Source organism: Salvelinus alpinus, chromosome 16 (assembly GCF_045679555.1).
Source record: "Salvelinus alpinus chromosome 16, SLU_Salpinus.1, whole genome shotgun sequence".
Classification (NCBI taxonomy): Eukaryota; Metazoa; Chordata; class Actinopteri; order Salmoniformes; family Salmonidae; genus Salvelinus; species Salvelinus alpinus.
The window spans coordinates 6,281,550-6,302,918 of record NC_092101.1 but is presented as its reverse complement, the minus strand read 5'-3'; the positions used below and the strand labels follow the sequence as shown (position 1 = coordinate 6,302,918).

At 42.2% G+C, this 21,369-nt stretch overlaps 2 protein-coding genes across 5 annotated transcripts in view; one reads left to right on the top strand and one right to left on the bottom strand.

The window, feature by feature from the left end:
• The window catches only part of LOC139540693 (26S proteasome non-ATPase regulatory subunit 1-like), a 103,463-nt gene that overhangs the window by 24,920 nt on the left and 57,174 nt on the right, over window positions 1–21,369 (top strand). The gene's annotated exons all lie outside the window — the stretch shown is intronic.
• LOC139540692 (5-hydroxytryptamine receptor 2B-like) lies at window positions 3,339–20,360 on the bottom strand. The gene is made up of 4 exons (XM_071344557.1): window positions 19,610–20,360; window positions 17,896–18,532; window positions 10,413–10,613; window positions 3,339–8,490 (listed from the first exon to the last, which is right to left on the bottom strand). Exons 2-4 carry the CDS (start codon window positions 18,155–18,157, stop codon window positions 7,568–7,570), a joined length of 1,386 nt encoding a protein of 461 aa, XP_071200658.1. The 5' UTR covers window positions 18,158–18,532; window positions 19,610–20,360; the 3' UTR covers window positions 3,339–7,567.

The following is a 21,369-nucleotide window of genomic DNA, read 5'->3' as shown; positions in this document are numbered from 1 at the left end:
CCGTGTTGACTGACATTAAAATCTTAACGTATTGATGGACTGTCATTTCTCTTTGCTTATTTGAGCTGTTCTTGTTATAATATGGACTTGGTGTTTTACCAAATAGGGCTATCTTCTGTAAACCACCCCTACCTTGTCACAACACAACTGATTGGCTCAAACGCAATAAGAAGAAAAGAAGTTCCACAAATTAACTTTTAACAAGGCACACCTGTTAATTGAAATGTATTCCAGGTGACAACCTCATGAAGCTGGTTGAGAGAATGCCAAGAGTGTGCAAAGCTGTCATCAGGGAAAAGGGTGGCTATTTGATGATTTAACACTTTTGTTTACTACATGATTCCATGTGTTATTTCATAGTTTTATTGTCTTCACTATTATTCTACAATGTAGAAAATAGTCAGAATAAACAAAGCCCTTGAATGAGTAGGTGTTCTAAAACTTTTGACCAGTAGTGTATTTTGGTGAATACTAACTAGTAGCCAGTTTGTTGTTGCCCATGGTGGAGTCATATCTAACTAGCTGGCTCCTGAAACCTGTGGTCGTGTTCCCCTGCTCAGACGTTGCATGCATCAACCAATGGTTGCGTGCCATGTCATGGACTGTGTCATCGAATGACTGATTGCATTAACTAACATATGATGTGTGTAGCTGTTACTTAAAATACCAAAGTCTGTGTCCATGCATGAGCTCTTGAGTATAGCTAACGTTATGGTACAGACACACCGATAGATCTGACTGCCAATAAGGACTTTGCACAGTAGGAGGCCATTTCTTCTCTTGCTAGAACAAAATATATGTCTGCTGTGTACCGACCTGGTACCGACGAACCTGCCGTTTCTACTTGTATACAAGCTGCTGATGTGCGCCTTTGGAACATCTACATTAAAAAAAAGTTATACATCCGTTTAATATACACCATCACAATAAATCAATTTATGCTAGGCAGGTCTAAAGAAACAATATGATATTATATTTTTTTCTCAGAACAGAATGAGTTAGCCTACTGTATTATCTGGCTATTTGCCGTATGCTAGTTCATTTGGACTAAATAGGGACTAAATATGCTTAAGTCTCGTGCCATTATTTTATAGTAAGAAGAATATAATTGAACTTGGCTGAAATAAAATAGAAAGGATATTTTTCCCCTTTCTGGAGCGAGTGTGCATATGATGTGTCTATGTCATAATTTCAAACAAGTCCTATATGCTAGATTTAGTTATTTGGTATTTTTATTTGGGAATGATACAAACCTTAATGTCTTAGAACTCCAAAACAAATATGGGCTGCATGATGCGACTATAAGCTATTGATGATTTGTCGCAAAAAAGCTTGCATCAAGCTCTCATCAAGTGTTCATATTTTCACCCATCAGACTATTCTCAATTTAATCTCGTCTTTTATTAGTAATGTAAAATTTGTTTTGATTTAGAATGGCCCATCCCATTATCAAATTAAATAAAGACATGTCATCCGTATGCACTCGAATAGCGAATGAAGACCGCTTTCTCGCAGTTAGTTTTTCAATCATGCCGGGTAGACTAGTCCATTTTTATAGCTGAACATGTGCTTAATATGAGCAGCTGAGAAATAAATATAGTAGCCGGTAGGATCCTCCTTTTTAGTGGCAACTATCAAAACTCTGCTTTAACACAGTATTGCAGATAGAAATGTCTGGGTTTATAAGAACACTTACAGTACATGGCCAAGGTATGTGGACACCTGCTCGTCGAACATCTCATTACAAAATCATGGGCATTAATGGAATTAGTACCCCCTTTTGCTGCTATAACAGCCTCCACTCTTCTGGGAAGGCTTTCCACTAGATGTAGGAACATTACTGCGGAGACTTGCTTCCATTCAGCCACGAGCATTAGTGAGGTCGGGCACTGATTTTGGGCGATTTAAGCCTGGCTCGCAGTCGGCATTCCAATTAATTCCCAGAGGTGTTCGACGAGGTCAGTGCTCTGTGCAGACCAGTGAATTTCTTCCACACCAATCTCGCCAAACAGTTTCTGTATAGACCTCGCTTTTGCACAGGGGCATTGGGGAATGCTCTTTCCTGTTTCAGCAGGACAAACTGTTGCCACAAAATTGGAAGCATAGAGTTGTCTGGAATGTCATTGTATGCTGAAGCGTTAAGATTTCCCTTCACTGGAACTAAGGGGCCTGGCCTGAACCATGAAAAACACCCCCAGACCATTATTCCTCTTCCACCAATCTTTACAGTTAGCACTATGCGTTGGGACAGGTAGCATTTTCCTGGCATCCCCCAAATCCAAGATTAGTCTTTAGGACTGCCAGATGGTGAAGCGTGATTCATCACTCTAGAGAACGCGTTTCCACTGCTCCAGAGTCCAATGGTGGCGAGCTTTACACCACTCTAGCTGCTTGGCATTGGTCATGGTGATCTTAGGTTTGTGTGTGGCTCCTCGGCCATAGAAACCCATTTCATGAAGCTCCTGACGAATACTTCTTGTTCTGACGTTGCTTCCAGAGGTAGTTTGGAGCTCGTTATTGAGTGTTGCAACTGAGGACAGATGATTTTTACACGCTTCAGCACTTGGCGGTCCCATTCTGTGAGCTTGTGTGGCCTACCACGTCACGGGTGAGCCGTTGTTGCTCCTAGATGTTTTCACTTCACAATAACAGCACTTACAGTTGACCGGGGCAGCTCTAGCAAGGCAGACATTTGACAAACTGACTTTTTGGAAAGGTGGCACGCTATGATAGTGCCACGTTGAAAGTCACTGAGGTCTTCCGTGCGGGCCATTCTACCGGCAATGTTTGGCTATGGAGATTGCATGGCTGTTGTGCTCGATTTTATACAGCTGTCAGCAATGGTGTCGCTGAAATGGCCGAATCTAGTAATTTGAAGGTGTTTCCACATACTTTTGTCCAACCACTGTTTTGAGGAGCATGCAGTCTCACTGCATGACAGGTAATATATTCCGCCCAAGCTCTGTATGCCATGGGCTCTCCAACCCTGTTCCTGCAGCTACCGATGGTAATGTTTTCACAACTAAACATATTTCATTAAACTGTTGACAGACCCTCTCTCTGCACGCGCAAGATAGGAATGAAGGACAGAGAGGAGGAGAACACACAGTGGTGAGATATTCTGTATCTAAAGGTAATGTGTCTGCCTATTAATTATGAAAATATAAATTCACTATAATTGTAGGCCAACTCTGTAAGCCGCCCTGCAAAATCAATGAGCCAATAGCGTTGCCTAGGCCTATACTTTCTCTCCCAGACTCATGCTACACTCCAAACATTCTATTCATAAGGCAACCAGCCCATCAGTATGGATAATAATACAGTCCACACTCAAAAGAGATTACTAGAATTTGTTTAATTCTGGAATATAGCCTAGACCAATTATTTACCAAGGACATTTAAAATATTTTATCAGCAACCATCACTCCTGTGTTCCAATGGCACGTTGTGTTAGCTAATCCAAGTTTATAATTTTAAAAGGCTAAAAGATCATTAGAAAACCCTTTTGCAATTATGTTAGCACCTCTGAAAACTGTTGTGCTTATTAAAGAAGCAGTAAACTGTCCTTCTTTAGACTAGTTGAGTATCAGATGTGCTACCTGTCCCAGACCTGCTGTTTTCTCTCTAGAGACAGCAGGAGCAGTAGAGATACTCTCAATGATCGGCTATGAAAAGCCAACTGACATTTACTCCTGAGTTTCACCCTGGACAACTACTGTGATTATTATTATTTGATCATGCTGGTCATTTATGAACATTTGAACATCTTGGCCATGTTCTGTTATAATCTCCACCCGGCACAGCCAGAAGAGGACTGGCCACCCCTCATAGCCTGGTTCCTCTCTAGGTTTCTTCCTAGGTTTTGGCCTTTCTAGGGAGTTTTTCCTAGCCACTGTGCTTCTACACCTGCATTGCTTACTGTTTGGGGTTTTAGGCTGGGTTTCTGTACAGCACTTTGAGATATCAGCTGATGTAAAAAGGGCTATATAAATACATTTCATTTTATCAGCATTTGTGGGTTTGATTACAGGCTCAAAATGGCCAGAAACAAATAACTTTCTTCTGAAACTCGTCAGTCTATTCATGTTCTGAGAAATGAAGGCTATTCCATGCCAGAAATTGCCAAGAAACTGAAAATCTCGTACAACGCTGTGTATAACGCCCTTCACAGAACAGCACAAACTGGCTCTAACCAGAATAGAAAGAGGAGTGGGAGGCCCCGGTGCACAACTGAGCAAGAGGACAAGTACATTAGTGTCTAGTTGGAGAAACAGACACCTCACAAGTCCTCAACTGGCAGCTTCAGGTCCTGGGCTGGCGTGGCCTGATTACAGCATTATAATTCCAGCGCCCTGTGCGTCCTAATGTAGGCTATTGCCCCTTTTAAGAGCTATAATTTATTTTGTAGGCATACCTTGTGTTGTGATTCTTACCAAATATGTTGTCTTTTCACACTATTCAAACCCCAATTAAATAAACAGCTGATGAAGCTATTTTAGCCTATAGTTCACATACTGCAAACAAATAATCTGAACTAAAATCTTTACACATATTTTGGCATTTCTGTGCATTCTAGACAATCCCTAATCTGTATCCAAAAACGGCACGTTTTTTCCGCGAACCTGCACATCTCTCTTGTGGCACCAATGTAAGGGTTTATGGCAGGGGAAACGGTGTTGCAGTAGTCTAGTGTGTGGTGCGAGAATAATGACAAGTGAACTTGGAGAGCATTTCGAGAGGTTGTCTGACCTGACCTCAGACCACGTCTTAATTGTATTTTCAGTTCGCTTCGGCAGCTCTTTTGAGGGGTCTGAGTTCATACTGGACAAAAAAACTAAGCGAACGGTACTGAGTTTACCGACATTGGTTGAAATATTGCTGCGGTCAAGACTCATGACTGGCGGTAATACGGTCACCGCAATCGCTCTAGTCCCATCTAGCTATTTTAAAGAGTAATCTACCCCCAGAAATAAAAATCATAACTTCTGTCAATTTGCTGAAAGCCTATGTTTTATCAGTGGGTAAAAAAAGAGAACTCCCCATGATTTAACTTCTAAGTGGTCCGTCTGTGAAATGAGGAAATTGTGTAGGAACGCGTCATAGCTACATGGTTCTCATCACTGGAGATGGGTGATAACACACTATCACATTTCATAGCCCTTTGAAGACAATTACCTGCACTCCAGATTGCCAAAAGGCCAATGGATGGTATGGGCATACTTGTCTAGAACACATCCATCCGTTTTATATCGTCATGATAAAGTATATATTTCACTTGGATGTGTTCAATCTAAACAGTGTACAACATTTTTCAACTCTGTTTGTCCTTCAAATACCATCTCGCAATGCACCCTGTGGGAATGGGCTGTTGATGCCATAGCAACATACTCTGATAAATGACAAAAATGTCAATGTAGTATCAACAAGGGCTTTCTAAAAATTCTAGCTAGCTAGCAACAAAATTAGCACAGCTTGTTAGTTAGCTTACATTAGCTACAGCAGGCACAAGCTACTGCCATCTTGTGGCCTGGAGTATTTAACGTAAAACTATTCCACTGTAAAATTTAAATTTAATAGCCTTGACGTTTATTTGTTTAAATCACTGAACAAAACGGGCGCTTATTAGAGACAGGTTTCTTTTTGAGCCTGGCGTCGATTTCCTTAATGCACACACCTTTTGCTCATTTGCATAGTTAATTGTTTAATTCCAACATTCACCTCCAGGATTTTAAACAATCTTAATTATAATTTACAGTGTCAAATTTTTTTTGTCTAAGTATGCCTCCATAAAAATGTTTTATTTTGACTATTTCTGTGGGTCTGTACTCCAGAAGTTCTTACTGGCAATAAAAACTGATGATTGCCAGAACATGGTGTAGTTTTTAAATGCATTGGGGCCTGTAGATTGCCATGCTTCTCTCTCTATTCAGCTATTAATAGGCTACATCTAGTTATTATAAAGCTGTGTAATATAATTTTGCAATGCAAGTCATTACTATATTCTTTAGAATTGTATTAAATGCATTCATTTTATTCTAAAGTATGTCATTTTGAGATGATGATTTTTTACATCCCAAAATAGGACACTGCCCCTTTAAGACAAACGTTCCAAAATATATCTACTCGCTACAGTAGGCTAGCCAAGACACATGCTAGGTGTCTTTTTGCAGCTTTCTTTTAGCAGACTATCAACAGTAGCCAGCATATTGCTAGTACTGTATGTTCACTATTGAAGGTTGTAAATCACTTTCCCTAAAGTAAAGGAGCTCAGCGAATGGATGAATGACCATTTATTTTGCTCAGGACAGCTCGTGTGTGTGCTGTGTAAAGGCCTTTGGCGTCGGCTAATATTTTATTTTATTTAATGTGCTGTAGTTGTGACTTGCGGGAACAAGTGGTGCTTCAATGAACGGTCAATCATATTGGTGAAATACAAATGGCATGACTTTATCGCGTGTAGTATTTAGTGGTAGAGCGGGTAAATGTTGAACTGGAACACGAAAATGCGCTGAAAAGTTACTGGGCCAGTGACTGACGAGATCCATCGGGCATAGTCAATGTAAGACCCTGTTTATAGCTTCAAAACTTGGCTAAAACAGTAGTATATCATAGATGGTCAGTCCTTGCATCCATAGCTCTGCCTATGAATTTGAGTGGTTACATTTCTCCAGATCCATCCCTCAGCTTTTTACTGGAACAGGGATGGGGATAACATTTTTAATGTTTCAACTGCTGATTGTCCCTTTAAGAACTGTAAAAAAAAAAAAAAAAAAGACATACTTTTGGCTTTTCTTTTAGCAAAGCACAGTTTTATCAATTTATGAACCAGGAATTTTATTCTAAATACATATCCATCTGTAGGCTATACATTTGTATTTTACAATCTTCCCGTTTGCAAAGGTTTTGTCTTTATTGCATTTTATATATAATAATCAATTTGGATGCTATAACAGTTTGGGAAAATAGGACCTGTGACTATACAATAAATCTGTTAATATTAATAAAAGCACTTAACCAAAAAATTGCAATTAAAATGGGTGGTATTTATAAACTATTTTGTGTGAAGGTGAAGTGTTTGTCCTCTCAATAGGTAAGAATGCCATCTCCTCAATGGAAATTGTCCATAGCAGAGAACTAAATAGCCCAAGGTGACAGGATTAGCATTGGAATACACATTGTATGCACTGAGAGAGTTTCCAGACAGTCATAGGTCTTCATTCCTTATGTATTTCTCGTGTGGCTTTCTTAGGAACAATCCGACCTGACCCTTGTCAGCTTATCTTTTATTGAGGGCAACCACCTCAACACACCTGTTTGATGTCTCATTTTACGCATAATGTTCAGCTATCTCTGTACAGAGGGCCTACTTAGTTGTTTGACAGAAATCGACGTCTCCTTTTTGTTTTCCCCCTGAGAGCACACTGTTTTCTTGAATAGAAAATAATCCACGTGATGCTCATGGAAGGTAATCCCCTGGGGAGCTCACAACTTAAGCCTTGGGTGCCTCTTACATGTGACTTTCTGGTTCTAATTGTTTCCCTTTTGCTGACTGCATTTTCCGAAAGGCCTACAAGTAACTGACATGCTCTTCGGATTTGCAATCCTCATTCTCGGTAAGGAGCAGGGTGTCCAGTAGAACGCTGCCAGAGGACTGTATTGGTGCTTGCCTTCGGCTCAGTTGACTCTGATAGCACACTGGCCCGATGCCGTTTTTCATTCCCCGCTTCATGAACAGCTTAGAGTTCTCTGCCACAGATGAACGGAAGGAGATCCGTGTTAGATTCCTGCAGCCATGCTGTTCCCTTGTATGGCTGGCTGGCCCATTACTGATGCGGCTGTAGTTAAAGGTGATGTAGCGTGTAAAGGCCTGGCGGAAAGTCTTGTTGAAGAGGGTGTAGACCAGCGGGTTGATACCAGATGACACGTAGCCCACCCACACAAAGATCTCCATCAGACGGCCGATCACATTGACGTCGCAGCTCGCACAAAGCACAGAGGTGATGTTAGTGATAAAGAATGGGCACCACATGACCACAAACAGCAGGAAGACGATGCCCAGCACCTTAGAGGCACGCTGCTCATTGGTCAGGTTTTGCATGGACTTCTTGCCCATGGTGGACATGCGACGGATGGGGATATCTTCACTTGTCATGGGGTTGGTAGGAGGGGTGGGATTTCCTGGATGTTTCTCAGTTGTGGGAGAGGCCATGGACTGCTCCCTCTGGAAGACTGTGGAGACTGTTGGCCGAGTGAAGCGCTGGGTGACCTTTGACCTGAGCAGAAAAGCTTTCTTGCGCAACACCTGAATGGTGAGCAGGTAGATGACCATCATGATGGTTAAAGGGATGAAAAAAGCTGTCATGGAGCCATACATGATGAACTCTCGGAAGCTGTCTGGTTTCAGTAGGCAGGTGTGGTTGCTGTTAAAGGTGACATTGTTTGGAAGATGGTAGTTTCTCAGCCCCTTGATGGGAATGGGGATTGCGATACCTGTGTAAGAGAGAGAGAGAAGTTTGGTTAAACAAATCATCAATGCAAACTTTGCATCCTACTCTTGGGTGTTTTTGAGATTCAATGTGTTTTGGGAGTAGATGCAGTATCTTCTCACAGCTTAGTTTTCCACTTTATGCTGCTTTTTGTTTTTTTTTCATTTTATTGTTGGACATGAAATCTTCATATCTGCTTTTGCTTTTGATGTTGCCGGAGTATAAAACTGTATAAAGCCTCATGCTTTCACAACTGAGGACAGCAGAGGTAGCGCAACGGGTTAGGAAGAAAAACTGCTTTCTGTGAGTCCTGGAAGTTCTCATTCTTTGCTTAACAATCCAATAAACTAACCATATATCGCCAGCTATAATACAGTGACAATGAACACACACCCTGGACAAAGACACTCTTCCACAGTCGCGGTGTCTAAGTGCTGCCCCTGTAACTCAAAGCAATCTGGTTTTGCTCAGCGAAAGAAAGTAAATGTGTAGAACCTAGCCCTGAGTGAAAACTAGGGGTGTACTGTTGTGAAGATGTCCGAACGCTCCATGACTACCACTATTGCCAGGCTAAACTCTGCCAAGTCCTCACACCGCAGTCTCCCAAATGCCTCAGCCAGAGGAACCGTCTGGGCTGACGATGTTAACGAGCATAGGGGGGTTTAATTTCATTTCCTACTGGAAAGCTAATATTTAACGGATAACAGATCATTAAAAGCACACCAGTATGCTTATATACCGAGGGTTCACTGGCCAGTCATCAGTAATACAGACTCGGGCAGAGGACTCTAAAGTAATATCATCAATCAGGAAAATAAAACGATGTTTGTCTCAACTGTCAAACTATCTCTTTGGACTATGGCAAATGACATTTGGGTCTAGGCTTACATTGGGCCAAAAATGGGAAACCAGTTTGAGTCTGGAATTCCCTCGTATGAAATATGCCCTGTGAGAAGAGGATTCCAGTGTTTTCAGATCCATCTGCACCTCATTTATAGTCTAATAGGCTAAGCAAATGGATGCAATGATCAGGGGCCCTTCGAGTTCATTAAGGTAGGGGCTATCAATGAGAAGGCTAAGCTATTCTACACACAACAGACCTAAGATTTGAACACACACTCCCATCTTTCATAGCAAAGTAAACTGAGATTAATAGCAAAGAGAGCGGGGCAGGCAGACCGACAGTCGGAACCGTGCGTTTAGGCGATAACATGGTCATCTTTATCTCGCATTGTCTTGTCTTGCAATGCCTCAAATTCAGTCTATTAAAATATATACACTACCAGTCAAACGTTTTAGAACACCTACTCATAACGGAGTCGCCTCTTCACTGTTGACGTTGAGACTGGTGTTTTGTGGGTGCTATTTAATGAAGCTGCCAGTTGAGGACTTGTGAGGCGTCTGTTTCTCAAACTAGACACTAATGTACTTGTCCTCTTGCTCAGTTGTGCACCGGGGCCTCCCACTCTTTCTATTCTGTTTTAGAGCCAGTTTGCGCTGTTCTGTGAAGGGAGTATAGACATCTTTGTGGTGATGTGAAATTTCCTTCCTGGAGGAATACTTCAATCTTTTAACCTCCCTTTTCATTTTATGCTTCTTTTGGTCAAGTCTTTCAGGATCGTTTACTGGGTTTTCCCACAGGTCACCTTGACTGCTATCACTCTGATGCTCTGTTACTGTTACGATGTGTTGCATTCCCTCCCTAGAAACTTCACCCCCACTGTATGTGAAAGTTGATATAGCTTCTGCTTTTATTGCATCCGGCATTCTTTTCTGACTATCCACCAGGCTTGCCGCAGATGCTAAGGAATTGAACTGCAATTATATAGACTAAAGTACTTCGATCAAGCTATCACTTTAGAAACATTGCAGAATGCTCCTGATATCAGCAGTCAACACAGGACCAAAAAAAACAGCACAGCTTACCAATGGATATGAGCCACACCACTGCTATCTTGGCCATGGCTTTGGACCTGGACTTATACTGGCTGTGCTGAATGGGTTTCTTGATGGCTATGTAGCGGTCCAGTGAGATGGCACACAGGTGCATGATGGACGCTGTGGAGAACAGGACGTCCAGGAAGAGCCAGATTGGGCAGAGGAACTCCGGAAGAGGCCACCCGGAATCTGAGAAACAGAAAAAAAGATGGCAAGAATTGGATTTGTTAACTGCTCTCATAGGCCAATACAGAACCATTTGAGATGAAAAGAACACAGTTCTCAAACTTGATTACTGTGGTGCTGAATCTTTTATGTTTTCACCTTGCATCAAATAAGCCTTATTGAATTTAGATTTCAGTGACTGTAAGTCATGATGATTTTGTTTTAACTCTGAATTCAATTGCTATCTATTTGGATTATTCCCATTGAAAACAGGACTACACTGAACAAAAATATAAACGCAACATGTAAAGTGTTTGCTCTTGAAACATGGGACCAAAATAAGATCCTATAAATTTGCCATGCGCACAAAAAGCTAATTTCTCAAGTGTTGTGTTGAGGAGGATTTCTGTTTGTAATAAAGCCCTTTTTTGTGGGGAAAAACTCATTCTGATTGGGTGGGCCTGGCTCCCAGGTGGGTGGGCCTTGGAGGGCATTGCTACACCCCTGCCCAGTCATGTGAAATCCATAGATAAGGGTCTAGTGAATTTATTTCAACTGACTGATTTCCTTATATGATCTGTAACTCAGTAAAATCTTTGAAATTGTTACATCTTTCGTTTTATATTTTTGTTCAGAAATTGTACTGATATGTCCTCAGCGCACGCCTATTATATTCTAAATAGAGCTTGTGTTGTTGACCCCACCAGCGTTGGGGAGATACGCTTCAATAGTGGATTAAAACCAGCTCTGATGTAGTGAATTCTGTTTGTTTATTTTAGTAAAGAATGAATTCACTGCAGAGCTACTTCTCTTATGACTGTGTATGGAGCTGAAAGCTCTATGCTTTTGATGTAGATGTGTTCAAGCACCCTTCTCTCCAGAACTGTTTATCCTGGGTCTCGGATGTGAAATTAGCGAGTAGTTGGGCTGGATTATGTCCCATTGCACATCAGCATTGTGAAAGATCCTGTTGAAAAAGTTGTTGAATGATTTCTTTAGTGTTAACCCTTTAGCTGATTGCTTGTACTTCATAACTCGAGCATTAGTGAATACATCACATTTATTTTTGTATCCAAGTATTACTTCTAATATTGCATATTCGTATACAATTATAAAATAAATGCGCTTTTGAAGAAATGGTTCTTAAACACAATATTTGAGTGTCCTCCCTTCATGTTTTACATGCGCTCTCGGACTGTAATGGACACTCCTTACCCACTTTATTGGGTTCCACGGCACACCATTTCAGGTGCTTTGTTCAGCTTGATGCACCATTTTGCAATTTCTCCGTATTTAATTATTATATATTTTTGTTTATAATTAAATAAACTTTGATAGGGACTTTCTAAGAGTTTATTTTTGTGGGCCCTTTGTAATTCCTATCATCTGTCTACTTAACATGGACAAAGAGAAAAACTATTCTCTCTATGGGAATAAGCTCATACACTCAACATGTTCTATACATGTGGTGATATTATGTGCTTAGACCAGAGTTTAAATCTGTCTGCAGGCAAAGTTTCTGAAGATGTACACTGACTAATAATATAAACGCAGCATGCAAAACTGTACAGTTCATGTAAGGAAATAAATAAATTGGGCCCTAATGTATGGATTTCACATGACTGGGAATATAGATATGTATCTGTTGGTCACAGATACCTTAAAAAAAAAGTAGGGGCGTGGATCAGAAAACCAGTCAGTATCTGGTGTGACTACCATTTGCCTCATGCAGCGCGACACATCTCTTTCGAATAGATTTGATCAGGCTGTTGATTGTGGCCTGTTGAATGTTGTCCCACTCTTGGCTGTGCGAAGTTGCTGGATATTGGCGGGAACTGGAACATGCCGTTGTACAAGTCAATCCAGAGCATCCCAAACATGCTCAATGGGTGATATTTTTTACATTTAACCTTTATTTAACTAGGCAAGTCAATTAAGAACAAAACTCTTATTTACAATGAAGGCCTACCTTTTGCCTGACTTCAGTGGGCAAATGCTCCCCTTCGATATGCTCTTCACGGATGAATCCCGGTTTCAACTGTACCGGGGCAGATGGTAGACAGCTTGTATGGCGTCGTGTGGGAGAGCAGTTTGCTGATGTCAACATTGTGAACAGAGTGCCCCATGGTGGGGTTATGGTATGGGCAGGCATAAGCTACAGACAACAAAAACAATTGCATTTTATTGATGGCACTTAGGATCTCATCACGGTATCTCTGTGCATTCAAAGGCCCATTGTTGTGCCATTTATCATCTGCCATCACCTCATGTTTCAGCATAATAATGCACAAAATTGCACATTCCTTTGTAACTTGTCCCAATTGAAACCAGCTGCTTTCTATGAGAACGTCGCAAGGCTCTGTATACAATTCCTGGAAGCTGAAAATATCCCAATTCTTCCATGGACTGCATACTCACCAGACATATGTGCTCCTGAGTGGCGCAGCGGTCTAAGGCACTTCATCTCAGTGCAAGAGGTGCCACTACAGTCCCTGGCGCACAATTGACCCAGCGTTGTCCGGGTTTGGCCGGGATAGGCCGTCATTGTAAATAAGGATTTGTTTTTAACTGACTTGCCTAGTTAAATAACATTCAATTCTCCTGCAACAGCTTTGATGGACGTTCCTGCAGCCAGCATGCCAATTTCCCTCAACTTGAGACATCTGTGGCATTGTGTTGTGACAACTGCACCCTTTTAGTGGTAATTTATTGTGCCCAGCACAAGGTGCACCTGTGTAATGATCATGCTGTTTAATCAGCTTCTTAATATGCCACAGGTGGATGGATTCTTTTGGCTAAGGAGAAATGCTCACTAACAGGGATGTGCAAAATATTTGAGGGAAATTACCTTTTTGTGCATATGAAAAGAAATTCATGGATATTTTGTTTCAGATCATGAAACATGAGACCAACACTCTACATGTTGCGTTTATATTTTTGTCCATTATATGTGTTGCCAATGCTACAGAGGTGTCCATCCAAGGCCACATTTCTAAGTAAAACTTATAAAGCCATTGCAGGCTACTCTGAGAGCGAATACTTTGAAAACCGAGCTACAAACCTCTAGTGTAGGGTGAGGTCACCATTCCAAAGTGGGAGAAAGCCAGTTAGCATTTTCAGCTTTGTTTTAGTACTGTCTTATTAAAGGGCTGTCTTTTGAGTATTATTGTCTTAACCATAATTATTATTGCTTACTTTAGAAAATGTCCCCGTTCCAGCAAATACCAGGGTATAAACGCTCTGTCCTGCGCCATTGATGTCTGTCAGGCTCTCTGATTACACAAGACATGCACACAGTTCTTAAGGGGTTCCATACTTTATATGGGAATCCTTAAAAAAAAAATAAAAAAAATCCACTCCGAGTGCATCTGTAAACTCATCCTAAATCTTAAACACTCACCTGGCCATCAATTGTTTTATGGTCTTTCTGGACACCCGTATTAGTGGATTTGGCTATTTAAGCCAGACCCAGTTGCTGACAGGTGTATAAAATCGAGCACACAGCTATGCAATCTGAATAGCCAAACATTGGTAGTAGAATGACCTTTCAATGTGGCACCGTCATAGGATGCCAACCTTTCCAACAAGTCATTTCGTCAAATTTCTGCCCTGCTAGAGCTGCCCCGGTCAACTAAGTGCTGTTATTGTGAAGAGGAAACATCTAGGAGCAGCAACGGGTCAGCCACAAAGTGGTAGGCCACACAAGCTCACAGAACTGGACAGCCGAGTGCTGAAGCGCTTAAAAATTGTCTGTCTTTGGTTGTAACTCTCACTACTGAGTTCCAAACATCCTCTGGAAGCAATGTCAGCACAACAACTGTTCATCAGGAGCTTCATGAAATGGGTTTCCATGGCCGAGCAGCCGCACATAAGCCTAAGATCACATTGTCAAGTGTCAGCTGGAGTGGTGTAAAGCTCGCCACCATTGGAGCAATGGAAACCTGTTCTCTGAAGTGATGAATCACGCTTCACCATCTGGCAGTCCGACGTACAAACCTGGGTTTGGGGGATGTCAGGAATATGCTACCTGTCCCAATGCATAGTGCCAACTGTAAAGATTGGTGGAAGAGGAATAATGGTCTGAGGCTGTTTTTCATGGTTCGGGCTAGGCCCCTTAGTTCCAGTGAAGGGAAATCTTAACACTACAGCATACAATGACCTTCTAGACTATTCTGTGCCTCCAACTTTGTGGCAACAGTTTGGGCAAGACCATTTCCTGTTTCAGCATGACAATGCCCCTGTGCACAAAGCGAGGTCCCAAAAATAAATGGTTTGTCGAGATTGGTGTGAAAGAACTTGACTGGCCTGCACAGAGCCTTGACCTCCACCCCATTGAACATTTTTGGGATAAATTGGAACGCTGAATGCAAGCCGGGCGTAATTGCCCAACATCAGTGCCTGACCTCACTGATGCTCTTGCGGCTGAATGGAAGCAAGTCCCCGCAGCAATGTTCCAACATCTAGTAGAACGCCTTCCCAGAAGAGTGGAGGCTGATATAGAAGCAAAAGGGGTACCAACTTCAAATTTGATGCCCATGATTTTGATATGAGATGGTCGACAAGCAAGTGTCCACATACTTTTGGTCATGTAGTGTTGCTAGATTCTTTGTTCGACAATGGAGATCCCACAGATGAAAGTAAATAATTTGTGTTTTTTGAAGGCTGTAAGAACTTCCAGAGTTTTCTGTTTGCACTGAGGTCCTTTAAGGCAGCATTCATTCATAAATTGTATTGTTCTTGTTTTAAGCTCTCCACTGGAGCACTAATTTGATATTCTGGAGGTGGCTCAAAAGCTTTAAATCTATCATGTTTTGACCCAGGATTCTCCAGACGAATTATGGTTAAAGACTAAATTAAAAGACAGCTCTGGTTGAGTGGGAAATATATCTATGCCTACCTGTTGTGTGTGGGTAGACTGGGTGAGTCTGGGACCGAGGCATGCCTTCTAAAAGCGTGACCTCTCCCTGAAACAGACAGTATTGAGCTCATTAGTGAAGAAGGGTAAGAATATTCTGTCATCCCCTTGGTTCAGAGGAGCATCGACCATAGTGACACTTATGGGCTGGTGGGCTATTTCGTGAAATCTAAATCATCACTCTACTTTTCACTCTGGTGGTAGAAAAATGTACATCGTTTCTGGAATGTCAGGTCTTGTGACCCAGTTGTCCCAAGGCCCAAACATATTTAAGTAAGCATTTATCTCTGTCCTCAATATAAACACATCTTGTCGCGCTACCTCGCAAACATGGCACTAGGGTAGGCGCCTCCCTGCCCGAATCCTTCAAATAGCTTTTCTTAATGGGTCTCTATGGTTACCCGAGACTTATTCAGCTGTATATTTAGGTTTACTCTGTAGTGTAGTCAGTTTACAGTGCGCCTTTTTAAACAGTGCAACCATTTAATTTTTCAAGGTGTTGACTGTAAGCCTTAAATTCATCTGCTAGGCAGATGTGGAAAAGGACCTCAGGACTTCTTACAGCTCTTACAGACATCAATTGTACACTAGCCATGCCCTCTTTCTCAGTAAAAGGTTTAATTTTGGAGGAAGGTCTAACTATGATTGGGTTCACCATCTCATTAATATTGGATGTTTGATGCAATAGCTAGGCTAATTGTGATTAGTCTGGCACTTCCCCCGCAGCCAGGGCTTGGGATGGAGAGGAGATATTTATCCAGCCAGACACAGAAGAAAGTGGAGAAATGTTCAAAAACCATGAATTGCTGGCACTTTCTCTACGCTATGTAGTTGTGTTTTATTTGGAGTTTAGAGAGTCTTAGGTTTAATGGCAGTGGTATATTAGCGGTCACGATACTGTGGTTATATAACATGTAGCTACAACATGTCGTCCCTGTCCTCTGGTAAATGTCTTGTATTATTTGGATGTGAGCACTGATCCCCTCGCTCGCTCGCCGTTTGCCTTCACACACTGTTCTTAGCGCCGCCGGCCTGGATGTACACACGCCTTAACTGGCCCACCGTGCCGAAAGGCTCTAAAGGCTCAGCGTGAAGCACTAAACTCTGTTTATGTGTGTTTATGTCCCCCTGACCCCCCCGCGGTGTGCTCTGTCTCCAGCCAGGAGAGAAATGACAGCTGCCTCTGCACAGTCGTACTTTGCATCCATTCCGTACATTCACACATTGACGAGCTCCGTGTGCTCTTACACATGCGTACGCATACTCGCACACACACACACACACACACAGCCCCACTCCATCCTCTGAACAAAGGCTACTTCTCTTCAAAAGCCACTAGCTGTTTAGTCTTGGCCCTTTGTCAACTATAAACTATGGTCACTGAAGACAATCCATCTGCTCATGTTCTCCAGATTTAGAACTAGGACCCTCGGAAAAAAGACACGGGGATTGTCTGACATGATAAGCATGAGGACATGGCTTTGACTTTGTTTATTTCCTCCGTTCCATGCGTCGAGCCCCGACGACTGCATTAAGATGTGATGGAAGGAAGCAGCTTCCCCCCCTTAGCAGTTTGCCTCATGCCCGCAGTTTGCACGGCACATATGGTTCTTATGCAAAGAAAGTGCTTGTTTTCTGAAAGCATGACTTTTGCTTTCGGAAAGATTGGTTTGTGATTTGGAAAATTGTCTGTGAAAGTCGTGCAGAAATTGGGTCATCATGATCATTGGTAGCTGATAGGGCTGTGCTACGGTCGTGATTACATAGCCAAAGGAAGTAGTTTGTTTATTGTCCACTATCTTGTGTTTTTGTCATCTGCTATAATTTGTTTATAGCTGGCGGAGATTCAGCAGCATCTCTGTTGGTGTCCTATTAAACTCTAGCGCTCTTGAATTATCGTAAATATGCATGCCTATTTTTTTTGTTCTGTTAACGAATGATGAACACAATTCTTGTTGTCAACAAATGAGTGTGCTCGATCCAATTTCCACTTTTAGGCAACCTACTGTAATGGCTTTCTGCGTTGCAATGCACATTTACTGAACCGGTGCACTCGGGTGTTTCCTGGGGCTCTCGACTGACAGCAGCTTTACAATGGCAACTCCATGGGGACTGTGCTATTTAGACCTAATTTATGGGAGCTAAGCATAAGTCCTAGGCCAGCCTTTTCACTTGAATCAGCAATATGTCGCCGTATTGAGGCTGGAAGGGAATCATTCTAAATTAGAATGATGTTGAGACAATCATCGGGTCACAGTTCTATGAACTGTTCACACTTGTAGGACCAGTAGATTTTAGTATAAGCAGTGTCTTGAGTTTCAAGTGAATGTACCAGTGAAGGGATCCTTTCTCATGGCATGGCAAACGGGCAGTCATGTTGGGGTGACTTACTGTATAGCACAGTGATGAGGGCGATGGGCATCACCAGGAGTCCCACCAGCAGGTCGGCCACTGCCAGGGACATCAGGAAGTAGTTGGTGGCGTTTTGCAGCTTCCTCTCCAGCGACACGGCCAAGATGACCAGGATGTTGCCTCCGATGGTGGGGATGATAACCATGATGATGAGCAGAGCAGCCCAGTGCAGCTGAGCTCCGGCCACCTCCCCGGCCCCCGAGCCGTTGGTCCCCAGCGGGACCGCATCTGGCTGGGACATCCTGCTGTGGAAGGGATGGCTGACCTGGGCGCGGGTCGTGGTTCTGCTCTGGCTGGCTCAGGGGGCTTGGCCAGCATGGTCACAGGGTCCCACAGGCACGGGGGAGGGCAGTGGAGGGCAGCTCAGAGCCAGCACACAGGGCGGTGGCTCATCCTCAGACTCAGCGTACAAACCAAAAGGGCCACGTCACAATCGAAAAAGCCCCGCCGCTCCAGAACTGAACAGGTCGCCTCAAGCTTGTTCCAGGCAGTAATCCAAGCACAGGTTGTACCACCACAGTAAAGGGGATGTTAGGTCAAGAGTTGGTTGTCTGACTCGTAGTCCAGGCGCCGATGTCTTTTGGTTTGTGTACTCCCTAGAACAGACCAGTTTCTACTGAAAGTTTTAAAAGGAAACAAAAGCCACAATGTTAAACCCCTTGCTCTGAAGGGGACGTTAGCTTCAGTTTGAAGACTTAATGATGAGTGACATTTATGGTAACAAATGTTATGGCTTTTTCCTGTATATTCATTAGTATTGGGTTCCAGTTCATGGCTAAACAATTAACCAAGGAAGCAGATATCAGCTGTAATCAGTGCTTGCATTCTTAACTCTGGCATGTTTGTGTGCGTGTGTTTGTTTGTGTGCGTGTGTTTGTCATTCTAGGTCTATTTCTGTAGTTTTCAAACAACTAACTTACAAAACAACTTTTAACCCGTAAGGTTTAAAACCATTGCATGTCATTTAAAAAACATAGAACTAATATTAAATTATGCATGGTTTAATTTTGAACATACAATTTAATTAAGCTTATTTAAAAAAAAATTCAAATGCGATTTTAATTGACTTATTTCCTTAATTTCCCTATTGCTTTGTAGTGTTTATAGGAACTTAAAACGTTTCTTATTTATTGCATATCCTAGTGGCTTTTTTCCCTTTCATATTTCTAGGTCAAAGTCATTATTTCATTGGCAATAATATTACTCTAAATGTATTCATTGCATTCTCTAAATGTACATGTTTTTTTCTATCAATTTATCTTAGCCTTTTAATTTGAACATACTTCAAGAGTCTTTTTGAAGTGTAGAAAAATGATTTGACCCTCCTTAGCCTCTAGTCCGCTTGTTGAAGCCGCTCCCTAGAAACAAACTGCTTCTCCCTATTTAAGTTGTCACTGTTTTATCATTTGTCTACAACAGTCGGTGCACCTCTGTCTGTGAGGGCCTTCAAAGGCTTTTTATAAATGCACTTGATAACAGAAAAGACTTCAGGGTCTTAGCAAAAATAAACTGGTTTTGTTAGACGTGAACTGGAATGGTATGGTCTAACGTTAGAACGAACAAAGCTCAGAAGTTCTCACAAATTGTACACTATTTGAACACATTAACAATTTTCTGTAGATTTGTGATTATTTTATTTATTTTAGAATTATGAACAAACAGTAAGTGATTTTACTGAGTTTCTCTTTCTTACCTTCAGCTAACGCAGAAGCATGTGTGTTCTCCTTTAGTTTGTCCAGTTCATTTGCATCGCATTCAGAGCTGCTATATCCTTACTTTTCAATCACGCAATACCTTGCGCATTGGATGAACAGTGCTGTTCATCACCAAACAACTCAATCCTCAGACTCCTTTTGAGTGGCAGCTTTTTTTCTTGTCCCTGCTCACGTTTTTATATACGTAGAACCCCTCCAAAATCATAAAATGTCATAGGCAGCCCTCCCCTTGTGAAAATAATTGCCTAATAATATCTCACTTCGGTGCATTCCATGCTGAGGAATTTCCTTTGTCCCCGCATGTTGGATGAGCCCCTGGTTTGGATTCGCATCACCTACCGTTATCACAGGTTGAAAACGTTCAGATGTCCTCTCTCTGTCTCATGCTCTACGCTCTCTGTCTCACGCTCTCTGTCTCACGCTCTCTGTCTCACGCTCTCTGTCTCACGCTCTCTGTCTCACGCTCTCTGTCTCACGCTCTCTGTCTCACGCTCTCTGTCTCTCGCTCTCTGTCTCTCGCTCTCTGTCTCTCGCTCTCTGTCTCTCGCTCTCTCAGGTTCGCTCTCGCTCTGTCTCTCGCTCTCTCAGGTTCTCTCGCTCTCTCAGGTTCGCTCTGTCTCTCGCTCTGTCTCTCGCTCTGATGCTGTCTGTCTTTGGTCGACTTGCTATTTCTCACTGTTTCTTCCTCCCACCTCCATGCTTCCCCATGAGTCATGCTAAGGAGAAAATGGATGAATGTCTCAGAGTTGGCCAAATGCCAGTGGTTCTGGGAGGTAATTTCCTTCAACACAGTCGTCCTACTGTTTATATTTGTCACTTTCTGCTCTCCTCCAGTAGGGACTGGGGATGGAAGTTGGAGGAGGGAGTTGTTAGTGATGTCCTATTGAAACTGCATTTTCACTTCTTGAATATATTTTGGTCTGCCTAGTCTCAAACGTTCATTGACATTTAAAAAAAATCAAAGATAAAATTATAGAAAAAATTGCCTTAAACGGGTATTTTAGAAATTGCAGAGCCAACCATTTTTGTTAGTATTGATATACATACACCTAGCATCTCCTTGCATGCTTATCTTACTTCCACTGCTGTCTCGTTGCATTGCTTTTAAAACCAGATGAAAACCATGAAGATGAGTATAAATATGATGTTCCTGAAGTATACTGTGCTCCTAATGCACCTCAGGTGTCTAGACAGGAGTTGGACCAGACAAGGTATTTTATAAGCTACCTTTCAGTGCCTGTTTAGCGTCTCAAATCACGGGAGCCAAGAACGTTTCATCTCACTCAGATACCAGGCAGATACATTTTTGATAGTGCTCTAATTCATGACCACTGGTGTTAAGGACTGCTCTACCTCCACTGGCCAAGCGATTGGTCATTCCTGATTCCTGTGTGGATCACTTGGATGCTCCTGATCCTCTGATGTAAGGAGTTGCTGAGAGACTTGCTGCTAGCACCTCAGACATCTGTTCTCCACTTTGCTAGGCCAACGCTGCAGATGCTACTAGAAAACATTCTTGAAATAAATGCAATTTGAAGTTTCAGCTTACTTAGATATTCAGACCATGGCGTGCCCAATTCTTTAGATATCTTCTAGCTATACAGGATAACAATGGACATGTTTTCACTTAGATTTTCAGCCCTTTCAACTCTTGATTAAGTCTGCGGTCATTTCTAATTGGAGGTGGATTGATGGTGCACAAAGAGGAGAGCTGCAAAAGTTTCTTATGTCTGTTTGT